Genomic DNA, 27999 nt, shown 5'->3' on the forward strand with positions numbered 1-27999 from the left:
AGAGAGAGAGAAACATTTTATTCTTTCTATCATGAACATCATCAGTCAACCAAGCTTCACATTTTGGGTAAAAATTTTTTAAGTATGAATTTTTTCAGAACCTATTTTATTAAAAAAAAAAAAGAAGAACAGGTGTATTTTGGCAGAGAAGTAAAATATAAAATATGCAAAATTTGTTTTAAAATTGGCATACAAAATTTTAAAACACAGTACAATTATATAAAAATACAGCACAGCCAACGGCCTGTAAATTTCCTTTGGCATTTCATTTGGTAGAGTTAAACAGAAAAACCTTTCTAAAAAAAAATTAGCTATCAACACAGTACATAAGTTAGGTTGTATATGTTGAAAGAACTTTTCCTTGAGTTTCCAAAATCCTTTTCTTACATGATAACCCACATAAAGCATGACTAGTGAGGTATATAGGGCAAAACACTTAGGCAGATGTACAATAAGGAAAAAGTGCATAAACAAAGAATTCTTCCCATTTTCATAGAAATATCAGGTTAAATCTGAGTTCTTCTTGATGTATCATTTTACTTTGGCAGAATTAAAATAAACCCATACAAATGTCTTTGTTCAAGTCCCAGCAGCAGTGATATGTCTCCTTTGGTGGCATTATCTGACGCCACAACCAGACAGTCCCTAGAGGAAGTAAGGTTTTGTGTGTGTCTGCATCTGTAACTGCAAACATCAAACGTAAGATCATACATCAAGCACCATGTCATACTGTTGTCCCTTCTTCCGCCTGCCACATTTATTGATGAGAACCACATACAGTGTCAAAAGCATGACCCAATAGCATGCATACAGCAACGTTCCAACAATTAAAACTGTCTGTTTGGATTCTGAGAATGGCTTTTTAGATTCCTTATAAATGGTGAAAATCACACCACCCAGGAGGATTGTAAACCAAACTGATACTGGAATGAGTCCTATGAAATTAACAACAATGGTTTTCCTTCCAGATGTGCCCCACCCAGCTTTGTTTATCGTTGCAATTGCAAACATCTTGGCGGGAAGTAAACTTGACATGTATAACACTGAGTAGAGGGACATGAAGACCATGACGATATTTCCTCTAAGGCAGCTGGCAAAAGATGATTTTATGAGACCCACTAACTGGACAGTTAACAAGAAGAGGAGGATGTTCCAAATTTTACCCCTGTAGAAAAGCTGGATTACTGTGGCAATGAGAAAGAAAGGGAAGAACCCAGTGATGACTGCTTCATAGGTCATCCACAAGTGATGTTTATGAAACCACATGGCATTGTACAGCCACTCTCGGAAGTAGGACTTGCTCCAACGGGTCTGCTGGTTTAACCATCTGAGATATTCTATAGGTGTTTCAGTAAGGCACTTGGATCGAGCTGTGTATTTTGTTGCATAGCCCAGACTCAGCACTCGGTTCGTTAGATGCCTGTCATCTCTAAAACTACATTGGCTGCCCATAAATTCTTGATTGTACCAGTCTTCCACAAATTCATGCAATAAGGAGTTTCTGTACATTCCCAGAGGTCCACTAATGCACTGGACACATCCAAAATAAGACTGACAGGCCCTTTCTATGTTAAAAGCCATCCAGTATCTCACACTGCTGAGGAAAGAGATCCAGGAATCATACTTGTTTAAAATCTGCAAGAAAAATAAAAGTAAAAATAATTAAATAAAGGTAAGCCCCAGCTAAAAATTCCAGCAAAATCTGCACCATTGTGAGGTTACTACCTAGAGTAATGTTTGTTTTTGTTGTTGTTTTTTAATAAATTTATTTATTTATTTATTTATGGCTGCGTTGGGTCTTAGTTGCTGTGCGTGGGTTCTCATTGCGGTGGCTTCTGTTGTTGCGGAGCACGGGCTCTAGGCACGCAGGCTTCAGTAGCTGTGGTTCGAAGGGTCTAGGGCACAGGCTCAGTAGTTGTGGCGCACGGGCTTAGTTGCTCCATGGCATGTGGGACCTTCCCGGACCAGGGATCGAACCCATGTCTCCTGCATTGGCAGGCGGATTCTTAACAACTGCGCCATCAGGGAAGCCCATGTTTGTTTTTTTATCCTTCTATTTAGCCTCTTTCCTTTTTTTAACACAATTTTACATTATTTTCTTTGATTTTATATACTATATTAATTTGATAAGTCGGGTGTACGTGTTGGGACTTCTTGACAATAATTTTTTTCTACTCCATCACGCTCTGTTCTCTTTTGTTATGTGTTTTTTTTCTTTTTCTTGTTATGTTATAAGATTGAGATTTTTTTAGGCTTTGGTTCTCAGCCCTTAAATTATTCTCCCACTGGCAGTCCAGTGGTTAAAGATTTCGCCTTCCAATGCGGGTGGGGGGGGGTCCATCCCTGGTCGGGGAGCTGGGATCCCACCCACACGCCTCACGGCCAAAAAACCAAAGACATAAAACAGAAGCAATATTGCAGCAAATTCAAAAGAGACTTTAAAAAAATGGTCCACATCAAAAAATCTTTTAAAAAAAATTATTCTCCCACTTTCTTACTATCTAATATTTGAAAGTTTTTAAGTCCTATGCTCTTCTCTTTTCAACTCATCCAACTCTATTATTCTCCTTCCTCCCCAGTTTTAGCAATGCCAGTGATAAAAGGGTTTGCTCTGGCTTCACCCCAAATCTGGAATCCTGAAATAATGCTTTACACAAAGGCTATTAAAATTATTAGTTTTGGGGGGCAATATTTCTTAATTCTCTCCTCTGTCTCAATTTTGTTCAGTTTTCATCTGGGTTTTACATGCTTCCTTTTTATCACCAGGGTATTTCTTTGTCCATCTAGTGTACTTTCTTTGCCTTCACTATTACCATGCATATAAATATGGGTTATACAGCAACACAATACCTACATTTAAAGGCAAAATTCCATGTGCTTCTCACATCTTTTGCTAAAATCTAGTGCACTTTTGCAAAGGGCTCATTTTAATCTTCATATATTTTCACATATTTGTTTTCCCATTCCATAAATTCAAATCACCTTCATTAATATTTGTTTCACTTATTGTTTCTCTATTGATAGCAAAGAATGGGAAATAAATAATAATTGGAAAACTCACTTAATTGTTCCCTTGACTTTCTCTCTAGTGTAAATTTGAGTTGCTGTTTCTCTATTTTTTCCTTTGTATTCCAATTTGGATTTTTGACCAACCATACATTGTTCAGCTTTTAAATACATAGTTATATGACATAGACTCCATCTCCTGCCATACCTCCATTTTTTAACCCTTGTACTAAATGAATTCCAACATCATTTTACCAGAACATTAAGTTGTGGCTCAAGAAGATATGGCAGAAATTATTACACATTTACATTATATTTTATATAACTTATCAGCCACTACATACTTGTGTCATAACCCAGGATTAAGCAAAGAAATCATAAGTTACTTCAATTTAGACAGCAGAAGAGGTATAAAGTGGGTCCAAGGCACATTCTAGTATGTCTCTGGCACCAGAAACAATACCGGGCACAGATTTGGGTGTATAATAAATGTATGTTCAAAGAATCAGTGAGTGAGGGTACTACTAAAAGTGACTCATGCAAAAAGTAAACTCATGTACCTGGACATCTCCCCCGACACCTCCAACCATGGGATCTTCTTCTAAAACTTTTACCATCTCCACAGATGAGGCAGGGTCAAGCATGGTGTCTGAATCACAAACCTGCAAAGAAGAAAGTGAGAAATAAGTTAAAGAAGAGAAGATGATGAGTGTACTCCGTGTAGTCAAAAGTGGGCATATATATTATGCCTTCAGCCTATTGTCACAAGGCCTCAATAAGCGAGTAACACAGGGATGAGCGTTTGCTACATGATGGCCAATACAAAGAACCTGCAAACTCAATATTTAAGCTAATGACATGGCTGGATAGAACAGCTAAAGTGATGACCTAGGCATGTCATGTAGGGTGACCAGGTTTGCCTGGTTTGCCATGGATGTACACAATTTTGGCAACGAAAGTCTCATGTCCCAGGTAACATCCTAGATTTCCAGGACGTGGAAAACATCTTGGGTTGGTCACCATAGATATCTCTTTTTTTAAAAAAATTGCCTTCAATAAGGCTTTTAGATATCTTATCCCTCAGGTCTGAATGATGATAGGAAACTCCTATGACAGTATTGAAAAAAAGGCATGTTTAACAGTGATTATTTTTCTCTATTTTAATATGGTGATTAAGACAGGAAAGCAGTTCTACTAAGGCTGGTTGTATAATTAATTCTGAAGCAAGATGTCCATTTGACCTGGGCTTAGCAGATGACATTCCATTAGAAAGGAAGCTAGCCTGATGGTCAGACCACCTTTTTATTTTAGAGTATTAAGTATTCGTCTAGCTCTTTATATACAGAAGTAGATGTTAAATTATCTTAAGCTTTTCTAGAAGTGCTAATTATTATTCTTAAAAACAAACTTTATACAGGACAAAAAAACAATTTTGAAACCAAACCAACTACAACTTTAAGAAAATTATTAGGATTTGTCTATACCCATTAGCCGCTCCCAGAAATTTCTACTGGAGGCCAAAGGTACAGGGTTATAAATAGTACTTTTCTTCCCAAGCTGATTTATGAACTTATTGAATGAAACAGAAAAATAAAGGAGAGGAGAAACCAAAATATTACATGTATACTCGTAAAGCTGGTATGGAGAATAGGGCTTATATCAATGGAGTAGCAGACTTTGTAACTATGTTCCCCAGAATTAGACTGATGTACCAATTCCAAATAGCATCGAAGTGGCACTAGTCTCCTGAAGACAGTTAATGCCCCTTCGAAAGGTATGGCAGATGCCTGCTCCTTCATGGCAGCTCACTTCTAGAAGAAAGGGGCAAGAAGGAGCTAGGCTACCCCTTACTCCTCCCGTACTCACCAATCAGATTAAGTCACTTCTCTTAGGGAGATATTAGGTACGTTACACCTGTGGATGGAGCTCCTTCCACATGATCAAAAAAATCAAAAGTAGGAAAAGAGCTGTCACCTCTCTATTCCTGGTTGATATTAATAAAATAGTATCCTTTTCTGGAAAATGCAGCCAGGTCCAAGTAGACATAAAGTGATGAAAATTGACATGTAATGGACCAGTTTCACATCACCATCTAAGCAATAAATGATATGATTGGCAGAGACGGGAGTGTTATCTGCAATTCCACTGTTTTTCTATGTAGTCTGGCTACATTTATGAATTTAATCAAGATTTAGTCTCTTTATTTATATAAAAAGCAAGTATTTGTGCAGTTCTCAGAGCTGCTTCATAAAAGTAGTATGGATTTGGAATACCAGTTTTGAATGAAAATAATATTTAGAAGTATGAACTCTGAGTTAAAGGGGATTTTATATGTCGGAGGGGTCCCTCACATACATAGCTAAGAAGTCTCAACATTTAAAAAAGAGTGCCTATCTTAATTTTATTAATAGTTTTTTTCTGAAAAACATTAATATATATTAATAAAGAATGTTGGTGAAAAGAGCAATTTAAATGCCTTACTGTAACATGACTTAAGGAGTATATAGGGTATCCAATTATAAAAAGTGAAATCATCACCTCTCTGGACTCAACTAATTATAACAATTTTAAAGTTAATTTCTGAATTTTGTATATTACTTTACCTATTTAGAAACAGGCATTTTCTAAATAACCTACTGCCCCATTTTTTTTGGGGGGGCATTCTATTTTGGTCTGCATGGTCTTACTTATTTTAGAGGAAAAAAATAGACAGCAGCTAGGCATTAGTATTCCATTAAAAAAATAGGATTTTTCTAATACTTCAGTTTATACTCAAGGGTCCCAAGCCTCAGAAACCTAAGCAAATTCCTCCAATAGCGATATTTTGCCTCTCTCGTGCCTTGTCTGTCACTGTTTTGTATACGGCCAGTAACTAGGGTAGTAGAAAGTGAAGGCATAATTTCAAACCCACCTTTCAACCTCTCAGCATCCAGAGTTTATGGCCACACCCACCTCTATTGACTCAAGCTGGGAAAGGTAAAACCAGAAAGCTAAAATAAGACTAAAAACAACAGGAAGGGGGCAACCTAGAATTAATGTTCAAGTAACTCCGCCTGCTTGTAAGATAAGCAAGCCAAGGGAACCGCCTCTGTGAAATGACTAAACTTGAACCAAACTTCTGAGGTTCTGCATATTTAAATTGGCCCTGCCCCTCCCAGTTTCCAACAGCAAAGTGCCAGAAGTTCTCTGAGAGAGATTGTTCACATGGTGAGTTTAACTGTCAGAAGGGAAAGCTCTCAGAAATCTCCTGGGAGGGGTTTGTTCTAGTGAGATCAAAGAGTTTTCTAAAGAAGTTCAATTTCTGGATGTTCTTTGGTGATAGAATGCCAACTAGAAAACCACCATCGATGACAGTCTGTGAAAGCATGTATATTCATGGATATAACAGTATTAATTTGTTTGTGTGTAAAGGGTATAACTCTAGCCCTTCTTAAAATCAGTCTAGTAGGAACAGGATTTCTAGCTGTCTCCTCACCAATTAATGAGAAATGTGTGATTTCACGAAGGTTGGCTGTTCAGCTCTGGGCTAGAAACTGTGGGAGAAATCCACCAGTTCACAAGGAGCTTAACCTCACACTGGGAAAAACCACAGGACTGATTTGCACCCAGCAAACAACTGGAGAACAAATCAAAATGTCTTTCTGTCCACGCTGAATGTATCACTGTAATTTGTTTAAACTACATGATCGCCAGTCATAAGATTTCCCACTAGGAGATATGGAAATGAGGCAAAGTCACCAAATTTTGACTAAAATGAGTGGAAAATGTCAAGACAAGAAGACGTTATTGGGAGGAACCAGCCACCTCAGTCTTAACCACAGAATCATCAGCTAAATTGCTTAAGACCATGGCTCCCCCTCCTTCACTGTTCTAGCCAAGAGACAGTGCCGCCGTTTTCTCCGTATCTAAAACAGGAGTTGGCGAACTAAGGTCTACGGACGAGTCTGCCTTCCCACCAATTTCTATATGGCCTGGGGGTTAAAAATAGCTTTTACCTTTTTAAATAGCTGAAAAAAAATTTTTTGTGACACATGGAAATTATATGAAATTCAAATTTCAGTGGCCATAAATAAAGTTTTATTGGAACCCAGTCATGCACATTCAGTTTCATATTATCTATGGCTGCTTTCACACTAAAACAGCAAAGTTGAATAGCTGCAACACAGACCATATAGCCCACAAAGCTTAATGGTTTCTATCAGGCCTTTTACAAGCAAGTTTGCCAACCCTGAGCCTAAAAGAATTGGTTGGGGAGCCGGGGGTGGGTCTCTTTCATAAAAAAACAAAGAACAAACTAAAAGAACAAGTTGAGATAAAGTATGTTCTAAGTCCCCATTTAACTCTACTAGAGGTTTTTACGATTGCCTCTCTCTCCTATTCTTATAATAGGCCAAGATTTGACTATTATAACAAATCAAGAGGCTTACTACTTTTATGACCTTGAACAAACTGTACCATCATCATGATACCAGAGTGACACACTGTATGTAAAAGTACTTGGTAAATTACAAAGGTTCACAGAAAAGTCATATATGCCATTAGTATAGGGTAATAATCTTTAATTGTTTATTCTTGCTAAGTAAACCCACTTATTACCATGAACAGGTGACTCAGTAAAGAGAATCACCAAAAGGAACATGAGAATGGATTACATATCAAGAATATTTTGGGCTTCCCTGGTGGCGCAGTGGTTGAGAGTCCGCCTGCTGATGCAGGGGACACAGGCTCGTGCAATTGTTTAATTGTTTATACTTGCTAAGTAAACCCACTTATTACCAAGAACAGATGACTCAGTAAAGAGAATCACTAAAAGGAACATGAGAATGGATTACATATCAAGAATATCTTATCACAATGAACAAGTTCCAATGTATCCAAAACACCTGTAGCAGTTAGATATATAAATTGCTATAAATGTGTTAAATAAGCTGTTAGACTGTAAGTCCATTCCAATTTATCTCACTGATCTTAAAGTTAATCTACCTCACAACAATTTAAATATCCTGTAGAAATATTGTTAGTTATTCTACCATATGTTTTTCAACTTCTAAGACCCAAGTCTAAAATGCTGAGTATCCATGTTTCACCTTTTTTTAAACATATTTCCTTTCAGACTGACTGGTGGATTCTCCACCTCTGCCTGCCCCGCACCACTTCAAAGGGCTCTGAGAGCTACACAGCAAGAGGAAGGCTTAACTATTCTGGCTGCCTTCGATGAGGAAACAGGCTGAAGATAAATCAAGACTCATTCTGTTGCTACTGCTTTCACCCTTTGCCTGCTTGTAAACCTCAATCCTTTCTTAATCTTGACCCTTCATCTTAACCTGAACCCAGGGAGATGATTTATTTCAACCATGTTTGAAGTTTACTATTGGTCATGATCTCACTGCCCAGTTTCCCTTCCAAAGCTTAACCACATAGTAAATGGAAAGTACCCCCTACCCCCTCTTTCCCCCAGGACATTCCCCCTAGTGAAAAGAAGTCAGCCAGAATTTTAAAATTCACCAATAGTTATTTACTGGCAAACACAAGATGGTGCTAGCCCCCAGAACTCATAACAGTACAATGCCAGAGTAAACACACTACTGAAAGGAAAAGAAAGCACTATGCAAAACCTTGGAATCAGACAGATCTGAGTCCCAATCCACAACTGACCAGTTATATTCCCTTGGACTAGCTTTGTAACCTTAAACTCCTTACCTCACCTTTCTAAGTCTCCATCTCTCAGGTGAAAAATATGGATAAGCACATCCACCTCATAAGTTTGCTGTAATGGAGAATTAACTAGATAATGTATGTATAGCAGTTATAAGGGCTAGCTCATAGTAAATGCTCATTAAAAGGAAGACATATCTACTAAGAAGTGATCATCAAAACCAGAGGCACCAACTAAGAACACTAGTCCAATGAGGGAAGGGGTCCTTCTTATCTGTACTGCAAATAAACCATGACTCGCTCAGAGAGCAAAAACTAATGCCTTGTCCAATGCCCAACAAATTTAAATTAAACAAGCTGGATTATTGAGCAGGCAATATAAAAATCCTTAGATTGGGCTGTCTACTAGGGAAAAAGATTAGAGAGCAGTTTATGGCAGACTGTGAATGGCAAAAACAAAATCATAAAATGTAAGAATTTTAGGACTAAAAAGACCTTTTGAAATTAATCAGTGAAACCATTCCAGGAAAAAATAAATGCCCTCAAAGAAAAATACAGAAACTTTTTTGGGGGAGAGGGATGGGGGATAGGGAAGATGATTCTCTCATAGTAATTTTGTTTATGGTATAAGACCTCAAATCTAGCCAATAAAAAGCCTCTAAATCATAAAAACCTCAACAATTTGGCCCTTATTTGTTGCTCTTTTTAAAAGGAATTGGGAAGATATATACCTTTCTTGTTAGAATGTGTTACCCAAATTGTTATAAAGTGACATTTGCCTTCACGCAACCTAGAATCTTTTTAAGACATTAAGGAGTCATTTGGTTTTTCTCTTTTCTTTTTCAGGAAGGCTTATACACAAGTAATAGTTGTAGGTGTAAAGCAAAGGTGACAAGCCAGCTGGAAAAATGAGAAACCAAATGTTGTCACCTCTAGGCTTAAGCCAGGAAACACCCTTATTCCAAATGGTTGGAAATCACGTAATGGTTGCCTTAAATCAGGGTTTACATTCAAGAACCCAACTTTGAGGGAAAGTGTAGATTAAAAATGAAAAGAAAATTCTAATGCTATACTCCCTTTTGTGTTGTTGCTGTTTGTTGTTTTTGTTTGTTTGACCCCAATCTTGAAAAGCATAGATATGTTGCTAGAAAGAAATTAAGACAGTCCTAAGTTAGAGTCTTTAGCTAAAAGTGATCTCAGAAATCATCTCTTCTACCAGTTGAGGCCCGTAGCAAGTAAACAGTTAAATCAAGAATTCAGATTTCTCCATTCTTATTTCAATGTGCTCAATTTCATCCTCTAAGATGAAGCATACAAAGTCACATTAACATTCTCAACATGACCCTTCAGAAATTTTCAGAAAATAGGAACCAATCAAATGTTATACGCAGTCAATCCTCATTATGCACGGTAGTTATGTTCTACAAAGCTTCCATGAACAGTGAGTTAGCAAATACTAAAAAATTGCTTCTAGCGGACATATAGAGTTAGGTTCCTCAAAGTCTCTGGTCACGGCATTTTTGTCTAGTGATCAATACCTAACCTTGTTGTATTTGTGCTTACTTGTTTATTTGTGTCACCTTATTTAATATGCATTGTTGATTCATTAACATTGAAATCATGTCCAGCAGCATTGTAGCTCATGCCTGAACAAAGTTCATCTAACAAACCTATTTTCTCCATGAGGCAATTATAGCCTTCTTGTGTTACTACCACTAGACAACATTTCAACACTACACTTGGGGACCATGTTAAACAGCTACATCAGCAACCAAAAGCACAAAAATGTGAAAAACATGATATTAAACAGACTAAAGAAGCTACTTGTTTACAGTATAAAAGGTAAAACAAAAAGGCAAAGCATAATCTTGTGTGACCTCAGCTGGGAACATGCACAGCAGATGACTCACTTTTTTTTTGCCATTCTGCACATGTCTGCAAATGATCCCAAAAGCACTGCAGCTACTGATTTTCGGGTAATAAATACATTTTAGTCAGTAGGTTAACTTGGAAACACAGAATCCATGAATAATAAGGGTCAACTCTACTCTTATGAATGATTTAGTCTTAGTTTCCTTCTGCTCAAAGAATCTTGGATAGCTATGGTACTGCCAGATTAAATTAGTAATAAAATTGCTTCCTATAATCTTCCCTTTTAGAAAATGTTCATACTTATTGTATAAATTTTACCTGGGAAATTCTTAATACACACACCAGATGATACTGTTTTTTTCCTTTGTTATATAGACTGGTGGCCACTTATGTGGAAATATCAATGTTCAGTGAAAAGAGATATGAATAAAGCAATTATCTAATCTAGATATCAAAAGACACTTTAAAAGTCTTCTGATATTGTTAAGTAAAAAATACAGAAAAGTAAACATGATATAATCTTAAAATTGTTTTTAAAATAAGGAAAAATAGAAGAGTACATGCTGGAAAGTATTAAATTTGATTATATATGGGTCATGTATTCGCTTCAGATGATTTTTTTTAATTGAAGTATAGTTGATTTACTATGTTTCATGTGTACAGCAAAGTGATTCAGTTATACATACATACATATCTATTCTTTTTCAGGTTCTTTTCCATTATAGATTATTACAAGATATTGAATATAGTTCCCTACACTATACAGTAGCTCTTTATTATCTATTTTATAGATAGTAGTGTGTACCCGTTAATCCCAAATTCCTAATTTATCTTTCCCCTCTCTGCTGCAGATTATTTTAATTTTGCTCATTGCACTTTTCTACATCTTTGTAAAAGTTTCTCCAGAAAATACTTTGATTCAAAATAAAGAAAATCTTCCTCATTCACCTCCTTATTTCTCATTCGCTGTATTTGATTTTCTCACTTTAGTTTTCTTCTTCTGCTTTTCTATCTTCTCTACCTCTGGAAGCAGCCACTAGCATCATAGATGAATTTCCTACCATGCTGGCTTCGTCTTAAACTAAAGCTTCCCTCCATGTTCTATGTCAGCATTTATTATTTGAGAGGCTACAAGGCTGAAAGAGTAATTACTATAGAAGACTAGAGATGAGAGAGGAGAGATATAAGAGGTGGTGATGGAGAAAGGCTTGCTCTGAAAGAGACCAGAGGGAACCAACCCAGAAGGCTCAGGAGTGCAGGTAGAAAGGTTAACCTTGAGATAGGAGGTGAGGTGTGGTACCCTTGAAACTGTAAGCAGAAGAGAGTCAGATCTTGACGGTCTTCACAGCCTGTACTTTTGCTGTTCTCTTCTGTAGAAGGCAAGATCATCTGTTTGTAGTTAAGCAGGGAGGAGTTTGGGTAAGGCCCTAGGAGAGTGATGAAGATCTGAAATAACAGACGCGAGAGGAATAAGCAAGACATCTATTCAAGATCAAGCGAAAAGAGTGCTGACTAGTGCTGAGGATCCAGCTGCAACTGGAAACCAATCATTTTGGCCATCTCTCTGCACAGTTAAACAGTGTTCTCTAGCCAGGTTAGCAAGTATGAGCAGATGGTCAATTTCTTCCCCTAGCCCCCATTCTCTCTTGGGTATTAGCACCTGAATTTTGCTTCCTTCCATCCCTAACCAACTTGAACTCCACATTCAATCACTTGTAATATTCAGGAGACAACATCCTCAAACCCCTCCCTCTTTGTCTTTCTGTGGCTTCTGCTCTGTAACTCTTGGACCCTGGGTCAGTCAGAAGGAAGGATGAGAGTACTATATTGGATTGAACTTTATGCAATTTCTATTTTTACAGGGCATAGATGAGGCATGGCAGGATAGTATTTACTAGTTTCAGAATGCCAAAAGGTTTTTTTACCCCTGTTTGAGTGCTCTGAATGGACTGGAAGTCTCAAGCGGATTTGGGGCCCAGTTAACAGCTGCTGCTAGGGTCAGTCTATCTGGAGGCTTCAGCCTGAAGGAAGGAAAGTTCTCAAGCCTGATGAGGGCACTAGCAAAAAGCCTACTCTAAAATTTTATATTTTGTATTAGTTTTTCCTGGACAGGCACAAGTCAAGTCGTCAAGGATAAAAACAAAATTCCAAACAAGATGTTGGGAGAAGGGGCTTTGGGAGAAGCAGGTTAAAAAACAAAGAAGAAAAATCTCACAATAATGTCATGATTAGAAAGGACAAATGTAAATTGTTTTAACTAGAATTAAAGGCAAAACATCAAAACAGATGTTTTCTCATTTTAGGCCCAGAGCTTCATTCTTCAAATCCTCTGTAAGTTCCCTAGCCATTCCTTATTTAAAAGTTTCATTTCATCCTCCCATCTGGGCCTGAAGTTGCAATAGGTAAATATGTAAAAATGTCTTGGTTTAGCTAAAACAGCCTTATTTGTGAAAGTTCTAGAAATTAGGAGACACTTGGGGTTGAAACTCTAATCAACTCCCTTTTATGCAGATGGTATGAACTGAAGAAATACCTCAAAATTCTTCAGATATTAGCTAAATTAACAACATGTTAATTAGCAATTGACATGTAGTATCGTTTTCAAGTAAGGACTAGATAATCATATAAGAAATAATACTTTAACAGCAAACGCTTTAATAATATTAACAATGCCATTATCAACAACTTTCACTAAGCCCCTTTGGATACAGAATTTGAAATAATTTTCTCAAATCCCTTGTGAGATTGGTTCCTTCTAATCAGGTAACTGAGGTTTGGGAGGTGGTCTTGCTCAAGGTCAACCAGCTACAAATTGTTAATTAGAACCTCAGTCAATTGACATTGAAGCCAGTGGCCACTGCCACCCCATTACACAGAGAGACACACTGGGCATCACTTTGCCTTGATAAATCCCCTAAAACATATGATGGGTCTTCCAAAAACAAGGATTTCACATTTAAGAAAAGAGGAAAAGTGTCCGGATGGATATTTGAAGCCAGAGATAGTTCTCCTTTCTCAATATCATCATGAATAAAATCTAACTAAAATATCTGCACAAAAGTACAACTAGAAAACTCACATGCACCCTATTAATGTTCTAAAGAAGAAACTTTCAGTGAGAACTAGAAGAGGAGAAACCGTAGAATTAGCAGTCAGGGAACTAATGAGAGACACAGCCTGTCTAATTTTCAGGCAAGCAAACACCATCACAAATGCTTTCAAAGGTCAAGTTGCATGGAGTGAGGTAATGCTGTTTGGGGAGTGAAATAAACATGACTTAGATTTTGTTCTGGGAAGGTTGTTTTTTTGTGTTTGTTTTCCTTTTCCCTTTTTCTTTTTCTATGTGTTTCAGTTTTGAATCCCTACACTTTTAAATCAAAATTGTTTTTATCGCCCCCATTTTGCCTAGTCTCTGTGAAAAATATTTTATAGCTTTCCCTTGGCCCTGCAGATTTTCTCAAGCTCCTTCTGCTGGAGCAAACACTATTTTCTTACAACGCTGGAGATTTTAAGAGTGTGGAAAATGGGGTTGGAATTGATTTGGCAGAACCAAGGGGGCAGAGAAGGTAAGGGAGGGGAAAAGAAGGAAGGAAGGGTCTCATGTTCAAAATAATCTTGATTTCCAACCAATAACACTGCACAAGCTAAGCATTTTCATAGATAGTTTTAACCGTTTTACAAGATTTTTTTTCTCTCTCTTTCAGAATGTGCTTTCAACAGTCATGCTGTTTTCAGATGAACTGAAAGAAGCACTGTGTCCAGAAGGGACAAGGATGGACTATAGCATATGACTGGAGAGATACAAAAGATGCTTTATTTAAATGTGTTTGTCCTGGCAGATGCGGAAACCTACCTGTACATAATCCACACTTCGTCCCAGTGCTCTGAAAGCCGTGTACATGACTTCTCTTTTTCCACCCCATTTTTGCATGATGCAAATACTCTTGTTGGACAAGACCAACTGGGTGACATGTTGTGAGCTTTCTTTATGTGACTCATCCGTCTCACCAGGGCCTTTCACGTGAAAGTTGTTTTTCCAGATATAAGTGGCTGATTTATCCCTGCCCATGACTTCGCTGAAGATGTCCATCATGTAAAGGTCATCTTCTGAGTTTCCATCTATGACCATGACAACTTTAATTCCAGGGTAGGTTAGCCTTTTCACAGATTGCAAACATTTCCGTAAGTAGTCTGGATCTTCTTGATACGCAGCAATGCAAAGAGCAACAGTTTTGTTCAACTTAATGGGGGTTTCTAGAGATTTTTTCATTTTTCGGTGCTCCAAAAAGGCAAACAGGCTTTGGATGATGAGGTGTGATGCTAAAAAGGCACCATATAGTCCAAAAGAGAAATAGTAATTATCTGTTTGGATAAATTGGTAGCCAACAATATAAGCAGCTGTGATTCCAAGGAGTAGAGAAACTCCAAAAAGTGTGGTTCCAATTATTCTCAGGATACATAGAAACCTCTCACAATGCATCTGTAAAATAATCACATGATATACTTGGTTAGCCACTCTTGTCCCATACTTGTTGTATACATGGTATCTCAGGGAGAGCATTGGACTAGAAGCATTCCAGGTGTTCTAACCTTGAGTTTCTCACTTAACTAGTTGTATGACTTTCTACATCTCAGTTTGCTCATCCACAGAACAGGGATAAGGATGCCCTCTCTGCATACTTCAGAGAACTCTTTCAAACATCAGATGAGCAGCGTGCCATTGAAAACCGTAATGCACATATGCATTATTTTTAGGACGTTAGATCATTTGTCTAAGGACACACTCTATGTATGTGGTCATAGCTAAGCGTAAAATCTAAATATTTTAGTGAGCCAGGCACTCTTTCTTCTTGTGCCATCGTGTTCCCTCACCCCAAGACTGACCAGTGAAAAATCTACAGGTTTTGCTAAATTTCTTATGTGTAGTTTTTTTTTTTTAATACATTTATTTATTTTATTTATTTATTTTGGGCTGTGTCGGGTCTTCGTTGCTGCGTACGGGCTTTCTCTAGTTGTGGCTCGCGGGCTCTAGAGCGCCGGCTCGGTAGTCGTGGCGCACGTGCTTAGCTGCTCTTCGGCATGTGGGATCTTCCCGGACCAGGGCTCGAAGCTGTGTCCCCTGCATTGGCAGGCGGATTCTTAACCACTGCGCCACCAGGGAAGTCCCTCTCATGTGTAGTTTTATCTCATCTCCAGTGGAAATCCCTCAGCTCACACCTTTCCCATGCAGCTAGCCAAGGTTGAACATGAGGATACGTGGATTCTATCCTTCTAGGTCTTCCATCAACTAGCTGTGTGACTTCCAGCCAGTTGCTTTTCCTCTCTGGGCCTTAGTCTTTAAAAATCTGTTAAATGAGGGCATTTAGACTCAATTATTTCCCAAGTCTCTGTTGCCATTAAAATTTCTTTATGCATAGATATCCTACACAGACATTTATCAAAGCCCCTGAAATTCTGTATTACATTCCTTTGTTCAAATGGCTGTCTCCCTCATCCACCATTAATACCAGCTGGTTCGAACCTGGTAATCAGGAACTTTACTGGAATACGGTAGGAAAACAATAAATGTTTGCAGAAATAAATCATACAATTAGAGAAGAAATAGCATCATGCTTAATTTCAACAGGTAAATTTTCTTTTGTCTTAAGAGCTTTAACACATTAGACCTAAAAACACGTCCCAGTTCTTAATGATATACAATTTTGTACACCTCCCTAGCCTTTGTGAATCTCCTGAAATATTTTGAACTAGAGTACAGGAGGATCATATATTTCGTATTTCTCAAAGCATCTCCAATTATGAGCATAGAAGAGGTGCTTGGTAGACCTTTAAAATTTGTTTCTTTTTGGTTTCCTAGACCCAGTTCCAACATGTGGAGGAGAGGGGGTTTCCTACACGTCACAAACAATTCTGTGGACACCTGCTGGATGCCTGACAATTAAATCAACGTTGATATCATATGCCTGACAGAGTCAGATTCCACAGGCTAAGAGGTCCGTCCTACAAGACTGCCCCCCACAAACACCCACACTTCAGATGCCAGTTGCAAGCCCAGGTTGTTACCTGTAATTACGATAAACTGGGTAAAAATCAGAGGTTCACAAGACCCCCTCCCGTGTTCAATTAATTTGCTAGAAGGAACTCACAGAACCAGGAAACCTGTTTACTCATTAGATTACTGGTTTATTATAAAAGGATGTAACTCAGGAACAGCCAGATGCACAGGGCAAGGTATGGGGAAAGGGCATGGAGTTCCAGGCCCCACTCTCCCCAAATCTCCACATGTTCATCGATCCATAAGCTCTCTGAACCCTCTCCTTTGGGGTTTTTACAGACTCCATTATATAGGCATGATTGATTATATCATTGACCATTGGCAACTGAACTCAATCTCCAGCCTGTCTTCCCTCCTCAATGGTCTGGGCAGGGAAATGGAAGTTCCAACCCTCTAATCACATGTTTGGCTCTACTGGCAACCAGCCTCAACCAGGTGCATTCCAAAAGTCACCTCATGAGCATAACGAAAGACATCTCTAAATTTGCAGGTAACTCCAATTTAATCTTTTCCCTTAATTCAACTAGTTTTTGAAAGCTAAGTAAATTTATTTTCAAAGTTACTTTGGGCTAAGCAATTACCTCTGCAAAATCTCTTATTGGATATGCTATTTATATTTCCCTATTCCACATTAAGACTTAAAATTGAATGTTGAGGACTTTCCTGGTGGCGCAGTGGTTGAGAGTCCACCTGCCGATGCGGGTTCGTGCCCCGGTCCGGGAAGATCCCACATGCCGTGGAGCGGCTGGGCCCGTGAGACATGGCCGCTGAGCCTGCGCGTCCGGAGCCTGTGCTCCGCAACGGGAGAGGCCACAACAGTGAGAGGCCCGCGTACCGCAAAAAAAAAAATATTGAATGTTGACATAAAACCTATTAACATCTTGGTTTACTAGCTGTGTGGCCATCACATCCCTCAGCTCCAAGTGCCACCATTCACATTCTAGCCCCTGTGGTCATCACTGAGGTGGTCCTGAGTGGGTATGCATTACACTTTAGGGTAGCTTACTGTGACTGCTCACCAACTGTGTTTCCACTCCTTCTGAGCAGACTGCTTGATGTGGCCATGGCATCCCAGCCTTTGTTAATCTGAGATGTGTCACGTCCAATAGGGCTTTTAAGGAGGAGAATGGGCCTCCTGCAATATCTCTTTTCCCTCCACAGTCTTGATGTACATATCAACAGGTCCTAAGGGATTGCAGAGCCCAAAGATAGAGGGAGCTTGGTCCTTGAACTGCCACATGGAAGGAAGCCAGCCACCAATGCCACCAATCAGGAATACCTGCCTTGGACTCTTATGTTAACAAGAAATAATTTTTGAGTTTGTGTTTGTTTGTGTGCCCATTACTCATTTTGGGTTTAGTTTCCCAAACTCATTACAATCTAAGTAATGCAGAGCAGGCTGGAGACCAGGGTTTGAGCTCGTGGACGTTATTTTTCTTTGTGAAATGGAGATGATGGTACTTGTCAACAGCCCTTCACAGGGCTACAGTGAGGAGCAAAATCAAAGTGTTTGTGAAACTCTTTTTAAAAAATCAGAAACACAATACAAAGTATCAGCTAACATGGAAGCTAAAAAAACAAAGCAAAACAAAAACCAAATGTGCGTTCCACTTTTAGCACATATATAGGATTTCATAGAATGCAACAAGTACCCTGATAAAGGTAATCACAACACAAATGGAAAGTTCAAGCTGCTGGGCAATGGTGAAATGCTGAGTTTTCAGTGAAAGGCAAGAGAGCACAGCATCCCTTGTTAATTAAAACTTCTGATCGGATGCTGAAAACTCCCAAAGTGTACATTAACTAATGCCTAAAGGTGCTGGGAGCACCAGACTAGGAACTTGTCTTTTCCAAGACATGAGTCATTCTCCCAAGAGTGAAAAATTTCAAGGCGACTAAAACTCTCTGCCTGGGAGAAGCTTAAAAGTGCGTTCTGCTTGTGTTTCAAATCAGCACAGCCAGCAAAAGAACCGCCTGCCATTCTTTTCCATTATTCACATTTTCCTTGCTTTTATCAGCACGTGTGGACACAGAGAGTGTTCGCATAGTTCGCTGGCCACTGCTGAAGTGGGAACACCCTCTTACATCATAGGAGTCTACAGAATGTCCTTTTTCAGCCTGGGAAAAATTGCTAGTAAACTGCAGCCATAGAACCTTTCTATTTCTGCAAGGTATCGCGTTGTTGCCTAGCACGACACATGTAGCATCTCAGTACAGGCCAAAGAGTTAAAGAGCCAGCTGCATTGAGGGAATAGATTGATCTCAGGGGCTGACGCACAGGATGTTTCTTTATAATTTCAGAGATATGGGCACCATATGTGTGAGACTTTCTAAGACAATCCCCAATTCAAATACTCTGTTTCATAAGCAAACCCTCCTTCTCAGACATATGGTTTATTGCTAAATTGGAAAATATGGTTAGTTTCACCCTAGATCATTTGCTGAGAGAAGACTTAGAAATCTACCTCCCATAAAGAGTGAAAATATAATACTTGGATTTTTTTTTGCCCAGGATTAGACTTTAGTCTATTAATTGATTTTTAAGTTGCTCTTGGACTTGATACCAATGATTCACCAAGGACTAGTCTTCACAGAATTCTAGGCCAAACCAAGTGTTAAAGAATAGCTTGGTGCAGCTTAATGTAAACTCCACAAAATCAACAGATTTTATATATTTTTTTCCACTAATGTGCCCCAAGGACATAGAACATTGCCTGGGTTATGGTTGGTATTCAGGAAATATTTGCTGAATGATAGATGTGACTTTATTCCTAAATATCATCATTGGAATCATTATTATGTCAGCTAACTTTTACTCATCATTTACTAGGCTCCAGGCATTGAAGCAAGTTTTGTTTACTTGAACAGCAAAATCCTATTTAATTTTAATAACTTTAGTGGTAAATATACTGTTAATCTCATGTTCCAAGTCACATATACATATGACAAGGCAACCAAGACTGAGTGTTTAGGTAACTTACCCCAAATCACACAACCAGGAATAGGGTTCACATGGTGGCATAATGCCAGGTGACTAGACTGTCCTCAGTAAATAAATGTTGGCTGAACAGATTTGAACCTTCATGACAAAATAGGCAACATCCTTTTGCTTCTGATTAATAAACATGTTGTGTAAGGGAAGATTAGAAAAGAACGTTGAAAACTGTTTTCCTGCTGTAATGGAAAAATGGATATCATGTACGCAGGTACAGATACAACACCAGCCTATACTCAGAGAAGATTGCTGGGGTCCTATACCTTCCTGTGTGTGTACAGTCAAAAGGGACCTGGAGTGATGTTGTCCGAAAGGGAGCTGGCTGGTGGTTCCACCTACGTGGCATCAGTGTTGCTCTTAATGCCAACGGTCAAAATCCTGTTTAACCATAAGAGAGGCGCTTCGGTTTCCATTTGTTTCATCTGTAGAGCAGATATAAGCCTTTCTGTTTGCTGGTATACCCCAAGTGGGACTCTATAGGTCATTGGGCATCAGAGCCTTTTCCTCCCCTTGACCTTCCTTGTATTAACCAGACAGCAAATGGCAGATGAGAGAGAATACCAGCTGCTCTCACTGCCCTAGTGCAGTGGTGAGAACTGAGTTCCCTCAGCTTTCATTAAAGGGGCCTTCTGTTTTGGATCAGGGAGAAGCTAAAGTGAATTCAAATGAGTCAAGTCAGCATCTAGGAAAGGCTTCAGGCATTAGGCCAAGTGATACCTCTTCTGAGAGGCCCTAGCTTACCACTACTTCCAAAGTGTTTCCTCCAGTAAATCAACTATACTCCAAAAAAAAGTTTTTTAATAAAAGGAAACATTTTTTAAAAAAATGACTCCTCCACCCTGCCCTCTCTTCACTCCCTGTCACTCTCTCTTCTGACCCTGTTTGATTTTCTAAGTTACACTAAGAACACTCTTTGGCCATAGGGACTTGCATATCTCAATTAGCTCTGTATTCCTGTATCATAAAACAAGGTGTGGCACATAGTAGGTACTCAATAAACACATTTTAAATAAGTGAATAAATCATGTGGACCCACGTTGTCAATGCAGACTGACAGAGCACAGGGCCCTCCTCTATCTTTGCTGCAGGGGCAATGAATATGCTGAGCCCTTAAGGGTATCCTTCATCCAGCAGGTTTTTTCCTTCTTTTAAAACCAGTTCTATGGTTTCTTGCCCAGCTATTTAAAGGTCATGATTGTAGAGGGTACCAGACAGGCTCTACAAGACCTTTGGGTAACAGACTTTAAAAAGGCAAATGGGGGCTTCCCTGGCGGCGCAGTGGTTGAGAGTCCGCCTGCCGATGCAGGGGACACGGGTTCGTGCCCCGGTCCGGGAAGATCCCACATGCCGCGGAGCGGCTGGGCCCGTGAGCCATGGCTGCTGAGCCTGCGCATCCAGAGCCTGTGCTCCGCAACCGGAGAGGCTACAACAGTGAGAGACATTTCCTGAAATTATAAGTTGTAGTCTGAGCAATATTATGAGTTCAGGGGTCAAGTTTGGAGCATGAGGGATAATGAGATCATCTTTTTTTCCATTTAAACTCTAGTTGTCTTAGAATATTTATTGTCCATTAATCTACACTCCGCTTTGTGTTTAGTGCTAATGACTTGTGAGTGTGTGTGTGTGTGTGTTTGGGTGTACACACCCACATATATTGGCCTCTGGAACCAGACTGAGTTGGAATAGACTCCTGACTATCTTTTAATGGTTTCTTTTAAAGATTGGGTAACCTCGAACAAGCTACATAATACTTGTCATCTTCAGTTTCTTCATCTATAAAATGGAACTAGTCATATGGACTTCACCTAATTATGAGATTAAAAGATAGAGCCCATTTAAATACCTAAAAAGAAATCATCAGCAGAGCTCAGTGATGTCAGCTCTCTGCGGGTTAATACCCTGCCAGTACCTACCTAATCAGCCTGACTCTCCTCCCCTTTAAGCTGTTGTTTGTAAGTTAACAAGGGGTAACTCTGGCATAATGGAAAGAATAACAGGGCAGGGGAGAAATGGATTCAAGCCCAAGTTCTGCCTCATATTAACCATCCAACTTTAAACAAAGCACTTGAGGGGTCTATGAATGAGAGCCATGTGTCCTTGGACAATTAATATCCCTGACATCAAATATTTTGGGGTATAATTCAATTTGTTCATTTTAATGATTTTAACCAGGGCTGAGTGTCTAGAAGAAGGATGGATGCAGGCTGCACTGTGGGCAGTCTCATCACAGTCACCTGAACAAGGGTGAATGCAAAGAGCGAACTGATATTGGGATCTACTCTCTGAGCCTCATTTCCTCATCTGCAAAATGGGAATGATACCTTTTGCAGGCTTACTGTAACCAGGTAAGGAATACATATATTTATTGCAGCTTTAATGGGATATTAATGGCTTCAATATCTTAAAATAAAGGAACAGTTACTCTTGCACAAGTAACACTTGCACTTTCTATTTCTGCGAGGTATCTCGCTGTTGCCTAGTATCACAGTACAAAGGGATAAAAGGCACATTTAGAGTAAGCTTTACTGAGGGAATAGATTGATCTCAGGGACTGACACGCAAAATCTAATAAAGACAAGATCAATGTCCTTTTACTTGTAGCCAATATTTAAACAGACAAAAGCACAAAGGACAACAGGAGATATTTTTTTAAATGTTTGTTTAGTGAATGCATGGCTCAAGATCACATCTAATATAAATAAGTAGCAGAAATGGTTTTAGAACACAGGTTTTCTTTACTCTTAAACTGGTGTCGTGTGGGAGGAGGGGGAAATAGGTCTCAAGTCACGTAGAATGATTAGAATTAGGAATATTTACTTAGGCAGGTGACACTAGCAAGGCATATGGAAATGTACTTCTTTGTAACAAGACATATTCTGCTTGTGGCCATTTGTCTGCTAACAGTGGATTAGAAAGCATGGTGAGCCAAAGATCAAAAAGCAGTGGTTCCCAAATGTTGATGTACATCCAAATCACCAGGGAATCTGTAAATATTACTGATGTGTGGCTTCTGAAACATTCCCAGTTAATTGGCATGGGGTGCTACAAGGGCATCAGGAGTTTTTAAATCTCTTTAAGTAATTCTAATTGTGACAAAGTTTGGCAATCACTGGGTTAAAGTCTATGAAAACTTTCATGATCTCATTTGCATTGTTATACATCCCTCAGGTGTATTGCCTCTGCTACCGTCCTCAACTAGAAATCCTAAGAGAAGTACCCAGATGAAATCTCCCAGCACTCTACACGTTAGAGCACATGACCCTCCCCTTCTCCCTGTCTGACCTCCTCTCCCTCTCTGGCTTTGAAGCTGGCCTTTGTCTTTCCAGTCCCACTGCACTTACTCTAGCAGAGACCTGGACCAGAGCTTGCAGGGGTAGGCAATGCACCTTTCGAAGACCTTGTCACCTGAGCTGTCTCTGGATCCAGAACTTTACGTTTCAGATTTCTCTTCATTTGCACCAGCTGTATTGATCAAAGACTTCCTAAAATGTGCATTCTCCCAAGTGCCCTATTGGCTCCTGAATTTTGCCATCCTAAACTTCATCCTAAAGTTCGCTGTGGCAAAGAGGGAAATTACAGGAAGACTTAGCATGGAATCCTAGCTCTACATGGATCCTCCATCATGGGCCCTGTCTCTATAGGTCATTCCCTATGTAGCCATATATACCACAATGCCAAATTTCTTCATGAAATCTTTCCTGATCTCTCTCAATCAGATGTGTTTTCTCTTCAGTGTGAACCCCCATAAAACTTGACTAACCCAGCTGCAGTATAGTCCAGCTCAAGGGTGTTATATTCAAGAATTCCTGTATTAAATTTCATCCACTCTCCTTATTAACACTGTGACTTTGAGTGGGTTACTTAAGCTTTCTGAGGCAAGGTTCCTTTTTTTCATAAAGTTTTCTTTGGTGGGCAGGAGGGATACTAGATATAATGTATGTCAAGTATCTACTTCAAGGCCTGATACGTATTAGACATGTGATAAATAGTAGCTATTACTTTACTTCTTTATGGGCCAGATTGCATTTTGCCTTATACTGTGGTTATTTAAAAACTTCTTTCAGGGACTTCCCTGGTGGCGTAGTGATTAAGAATCCGCCTGCCAATGCAGGAGACATGAGTTCAAGCCCTGGTCCGGGAAGATCCCACATGCCACAGAGCAACTAAGCCCGTGCACCACAACTCCTGAGTCCGCGCTCTAGAGCCTGCGTGCCACAGCTACTGAGACTGAGCTCTAGAGCCCGCGAGCCACAACTACTGAAGCCCGCGCGCCTAGAACCCGTGCTCCGCAATAAGAGAAGCCACCGCAATGAGAAGCCCGCGCACCGCAACGAAGAGTAGCCCCCGCTCACCGCAACTAGAGAAAGCCCACGTGCAGCAACAAAGACCCAACACAGCCAAAAAAAAAAAAACTAAACTTCTCTGAGTATGCTTTTTCTATGATGAATTCGATTTAGATATGCACTACATCTTGTTCATTTTTAAATAAACTGCAGTACAGATTACGCTTTTAAGAGACATTCATTTCTAAATATTTTATTATTTAAATTGAAAAATATTTGAGTTTGACCTTGTATTTATTTTGACTCATATATCAGTGACATTTTCTTAGATTGTAAGGCAGTATATATATAAACTCCACATGTTATAGCTAACTAAGTTATAGGTAACATTCAAAATATTATTGAATTTAAGGTATATGCAGTGGGATGATACTAAGTCTATGCAGATTGCTGCTACATAGGAAAGGATTAAAACCAAATTGGCGTGATGGAAATGATTTTCCTGCAAGGAGCTGTCCCCCCATTCAGCTGTCCTAGCACTGCCACTGGTTCTGTCCTTACAGCCTCTTCGTGGAACACAGCTTGGGTATGCATGGATAAAAAGAGAACCCAGAAAGGGACAATGGGGTTCATGCTCTATTCTGCAATTACATTAACTCATAGCTCCCACACTGTATAAAACTCAAGAAGTTAATAATGTAACATGCTATTTGTTCTTCGATTAAAAATATAACTGTGTAATATAGCTTTGCTAAAGGGGATCTCCCCATTAATCCACAGATAAGGCCTTTCTTCACAGTGCCAATGATAGAAAATAAATGAATCAGTGACAGGCATGAATTTAACAATTCAAGAAATATTTCTTCAAAATAAACTTAGCTGATAAGGAAACCATGGGCAAAAAAATATTTATGAAATTCAACATCGTGGGACTATTCTACAGACTTAACATTAATGATTAGTTTCAATATGACTTACTTTCTAGTAAGTCTGTTACTCATTTGTTGCACAATTCTTGTTTTCCAGAAGGTAGCTGACTAAACGTTTTGTGGAGAGTGACATTCAAATTTGATGCTAGTCACTGATTTAAGACCTTGAATTCTTATAAACACCATAGCTTTCTCTGATAAGAAAGGATTCAGTTCTAGGTACAATACAAGTAATTCCAGTAATTTACATGTCAACACTTTTACAATAAGCTTTTCTGTTTACCCAACTCAGATGTTATATAAATAAGAGAAAGAAAACAGGAGAAATGATATCCTCATTATAATGCTCTAATCCAGAAAGGTCTCAGAATTTTGAATTATTAGCCCCAATATTGCTTAATACATACACAACTATACATACTAAAATTTGTACTTCAAAGAGTTAAACTGTATTGAAAATTTAAAAGAATAGCCAAAATATTAGGAAAACCTTTGGTGGGATATGATAAGTATTAAAAAAAACAGTATTTCAGCTGCCTGAGTAATCTTATTTAGCTTCTAGAATAATGCAGTGAAAACTAATGTAATGAATGATTCAATTTGCACAAATTGGAAGGAAAGGAAAAAAAAGTTTAGAAGTGAGTTCTTTTCAAACCGATTCTGTCACATTTTCAATTGTATCTACAAATAGTTTGATGGGAATAACTATTTGTTCTACCCAATTCTATATAAATACACATTTTAATTTTTAGCCTTTCATCATTGGCATGTTTGAATGTGTGCTGACCTTTACAATATTTTGTTAAAATGACCTTTTCAAAAAAATCTCAATCCTGTTTTAAACCTTCAAAGGTACATTACCCTATGCCTTCACTACAATAAGAAATCTGCCGGGAAAAAGCCTTGAAATCTACAATGGGCCGTGAAGTTGTTCTTATCTGTCGCTTCCCTTTTCCAGCAATGTTCAACTACCGAATTCCTTGGCTTTACTCTAAGGCTGAGCTGAAAGTGTATATATACTCAGGCCTCAAGTTGGGGAAGCCCTCGGTCGCCAATCAGGACTTCCCGACCTATTGCGTCACACCTCCCCCCTAGGTGTGACGTCAAAGGCAATCCCAGGCCAGTCACGTGGGTTGGAGTAGTGTAGCCTTTCTGGGCAGCTGTTCGGGAGACACCCGGCAGCAATGGCCCCCAAGGGTGTGGAACCGGGCAGAGAGGAGCCAGCAGAGCTCCTACACCCACCTCCTGGGAGCAGGGCTGTAGCAGCTCACTCCACCCAGAGGCGCGTGGGGCTGGTGACTCCCAAGTACTTAGCGCGGGCGTCTGGGGATTGGAGGGAGCGGCCGCGGGAAGCTGGCACCTAAGGCTGTGTAATAGGACCCAGGTCTTGAAAACCCTCCTCCCCAGGCACCGCCTCCCAGCTCCCAGCCTCTCTTTCCAGCCTTAATTATCCCTTCAGAGCCACTTCCCCTCGGCTGCGTATCCTCAGCCTGAGGAAAAGCCTCTAGTCTCTCAGTCCTCGCTCTCACACAGACCCTCCTTTCAGACCCGCCCTCCGGTTCACAGGGACCCATTTTGTAGCCCTTTCTCGCGCTGGGCGGGAACCACCGTGACGAATTCCGCCCAAGGTGTTGATTATCCATCCCAACCTAGCCTCTGGCTCGCCTCCCACCTTCACCCCGGCTCCCACAGCCCATCCCCCACCCGGGGCTGGGCGCTCGGGAAGGCACCCCCAAATCCCCACCCGACTGTGTCCCGCGCTGCAGCTGCGGGAAGAGGCGCCAGCGTGCTCGTTGCCACGTCGGAATTGGCTCCCGGGACGCTGCAGCTGCTTGCGCGCAGCACGCGGTCCCCGCGCACGCCCTGCCCTCGCGGGCCGGCGGGCAGCCCTGCAGCCGAGAGGAGGGATGCGCGCCCTCCTCTCGCTCGGGTCTCCGAGTGCCACTGCTTGGGTCAGGGACCCCAGACCGTAGTATGGCTTCTGGAGCCAGGCTGAGCCCGGACAGACCCACAGTGACACTTTAATGGGGTGCAGGGAGTGCAAAGGAGGGGAGGCCAGGGGAAGACGGGGAGTGGCCGAACGAGGCCGGTAGCTTGCGAGGAGGTGGCGAAGGACCCTCCTTCTCTGGGGCCAGAGCTGGGACCCAGGATCGCTTTAACCCTTTGCATTCCAAGTAAGAAACAGGCTTCCCACTTGGAAAACGCGCTAGGCTGTCCAGGGCTTTCCTTCCTACAGAGAATGTGTAGGAAAAAAAGAAGAGAAGTGATGGGAATAAGGGGGAAGGGGGAGGCTGCGCGGAATGCATTTTCCATACACAGTGGAAATACTTGTTTCCTAACTCGTGAGCCCCTCTGCAGCTCGGGAAGATGCGGAATGGAAAAGTACATCCAGGGACTTGCAGCCTTTCCCAGGCAAAGAGGTTACCTGTGTTCCAGAAAGGCAGCGGATTTCTGGCGAGCGCCCCAGGGATGGGAGAAGACAGAGGAAATGTTGCTAAGCCTGACACTGATCTGAAATATCCCCTGCTTTGCAGTCTGTTGGAAATTTTCAGACCTCAAACTTTTCTGTCGAAAACTGACTTAAATTTGTTTTTAACTCTTAACGTGAATAATGTCTTCCCTCTCCCTGGCCTATTCGAGGACCCTCACCGTTCACCAAATCGCGCCAGTGTAACGTACCTTGTTCAGCTCTTGGTCATAAAGTTGTCCTCAGCCTGTCTGTGTGGTCCCGGAGGGTCGGTGGCGGGCAGTTTCCAAAACTGAGGTAATAGGAGATCAGATGAATTTGAGACGACCGGCCAAAAAAAATAAAAAATTTAAAAACAACATTTAAAAAGGATGGGGGAGTCTTAAATGCTTAGGTCTCCCTCACTTAAAAAAAATCACTAGTATTTTTTAATATTTCCGTTGCACTTCAGTCTTCTAACTCTTAAAGAAAATGTTATCTGTGCTTTGAAAATAAATTAACTTTATTTTATTTTATGCTCTAGTTCCCCCTCCCCTAATATCGGAAAGTCTCTTCTTCGTAAAAAAAAAAAAAGCCTGGTGAAAACTCAGCAGAACCCAGGAAGCGTAGAATCGGGAGAAAGTCTTTGGCTGGGGCTGGTTCAAGTCCCTGGTTCAATGGGCTGCTGGAAGCCAGGACTGGGTAATTCTTTCCAGACGTCTTGACTTCTCCTTCCTCGCGGTTGTTGCCTTTCTGCC

At 40.1% G+C, this 27999-nt stretch overlaps 1 protein-coding gene across 1 annotated transcript; it reads right to left on the bottom strand.

The window, feature by feature from the left end:
- Positions 1–4: 4 nt before the first annotated feature.
- Positions 5–27999, bottom strand: HAS2 (hyaluronan synthase 2). Its single transcript, XM_024741247.1, has 4 exons — positions 27475–27999; positions 14387–15013; positions 3567–3668; positions 5–1635 (listed from the first exon to the last, which is right to left on the bottom strand). Exons 2-4 carry the CDS (start codon positions 15011–15013, stop codon positions 706–708), a joined length of 1659 nt encoding a protein of 552 aa, XP_024597015.1. The 5' UTR covers positions 27475–27999; the 3' UTR covers positions 5–705.

Source organism: Neophocaena asiaeorientalis, unplaced genomic scaffold, assembly GCF_003031525.2.
Source record: "Neophocaena asiaeorientalis asiaeorientalis breed wild unplaced genomic scaffold, Neophocaena_asiaeorientalis_V1.1 scaffold177, whole genome shotgun sequence".
Taxonomy (NCBI): domain Eukaryota; kingdom Metazoa; phylum Chordata; class Mammalia; order Artiodactyla; family Phocoenidae; genus Neophocaena; species Neophocaena asiaeorientalis.

Coding starts and splice junctions, on each gene's coding strand:
- HAS2 (XM_024741247.1), bottom strand. CDS start 15,013: ATGCATTGTGAGAGGTTTCTATGTATCCTGAGAATAATTGGAACCACA. Junction 3,669..14,386: donor GAAGTGTGGATTATGTACAG/GTAGGTTTCCGC, acceptor TCTTCTTTGCAG/GTTTGTGATTCAGACACCAT. Junction 1,636..3,566: donor GTGTCGGGGGAGATGTCCAG/GTACATGAGTTT, acceptor TTTTTCTTGCAG/ATTTTAAACAAGTATGATTC.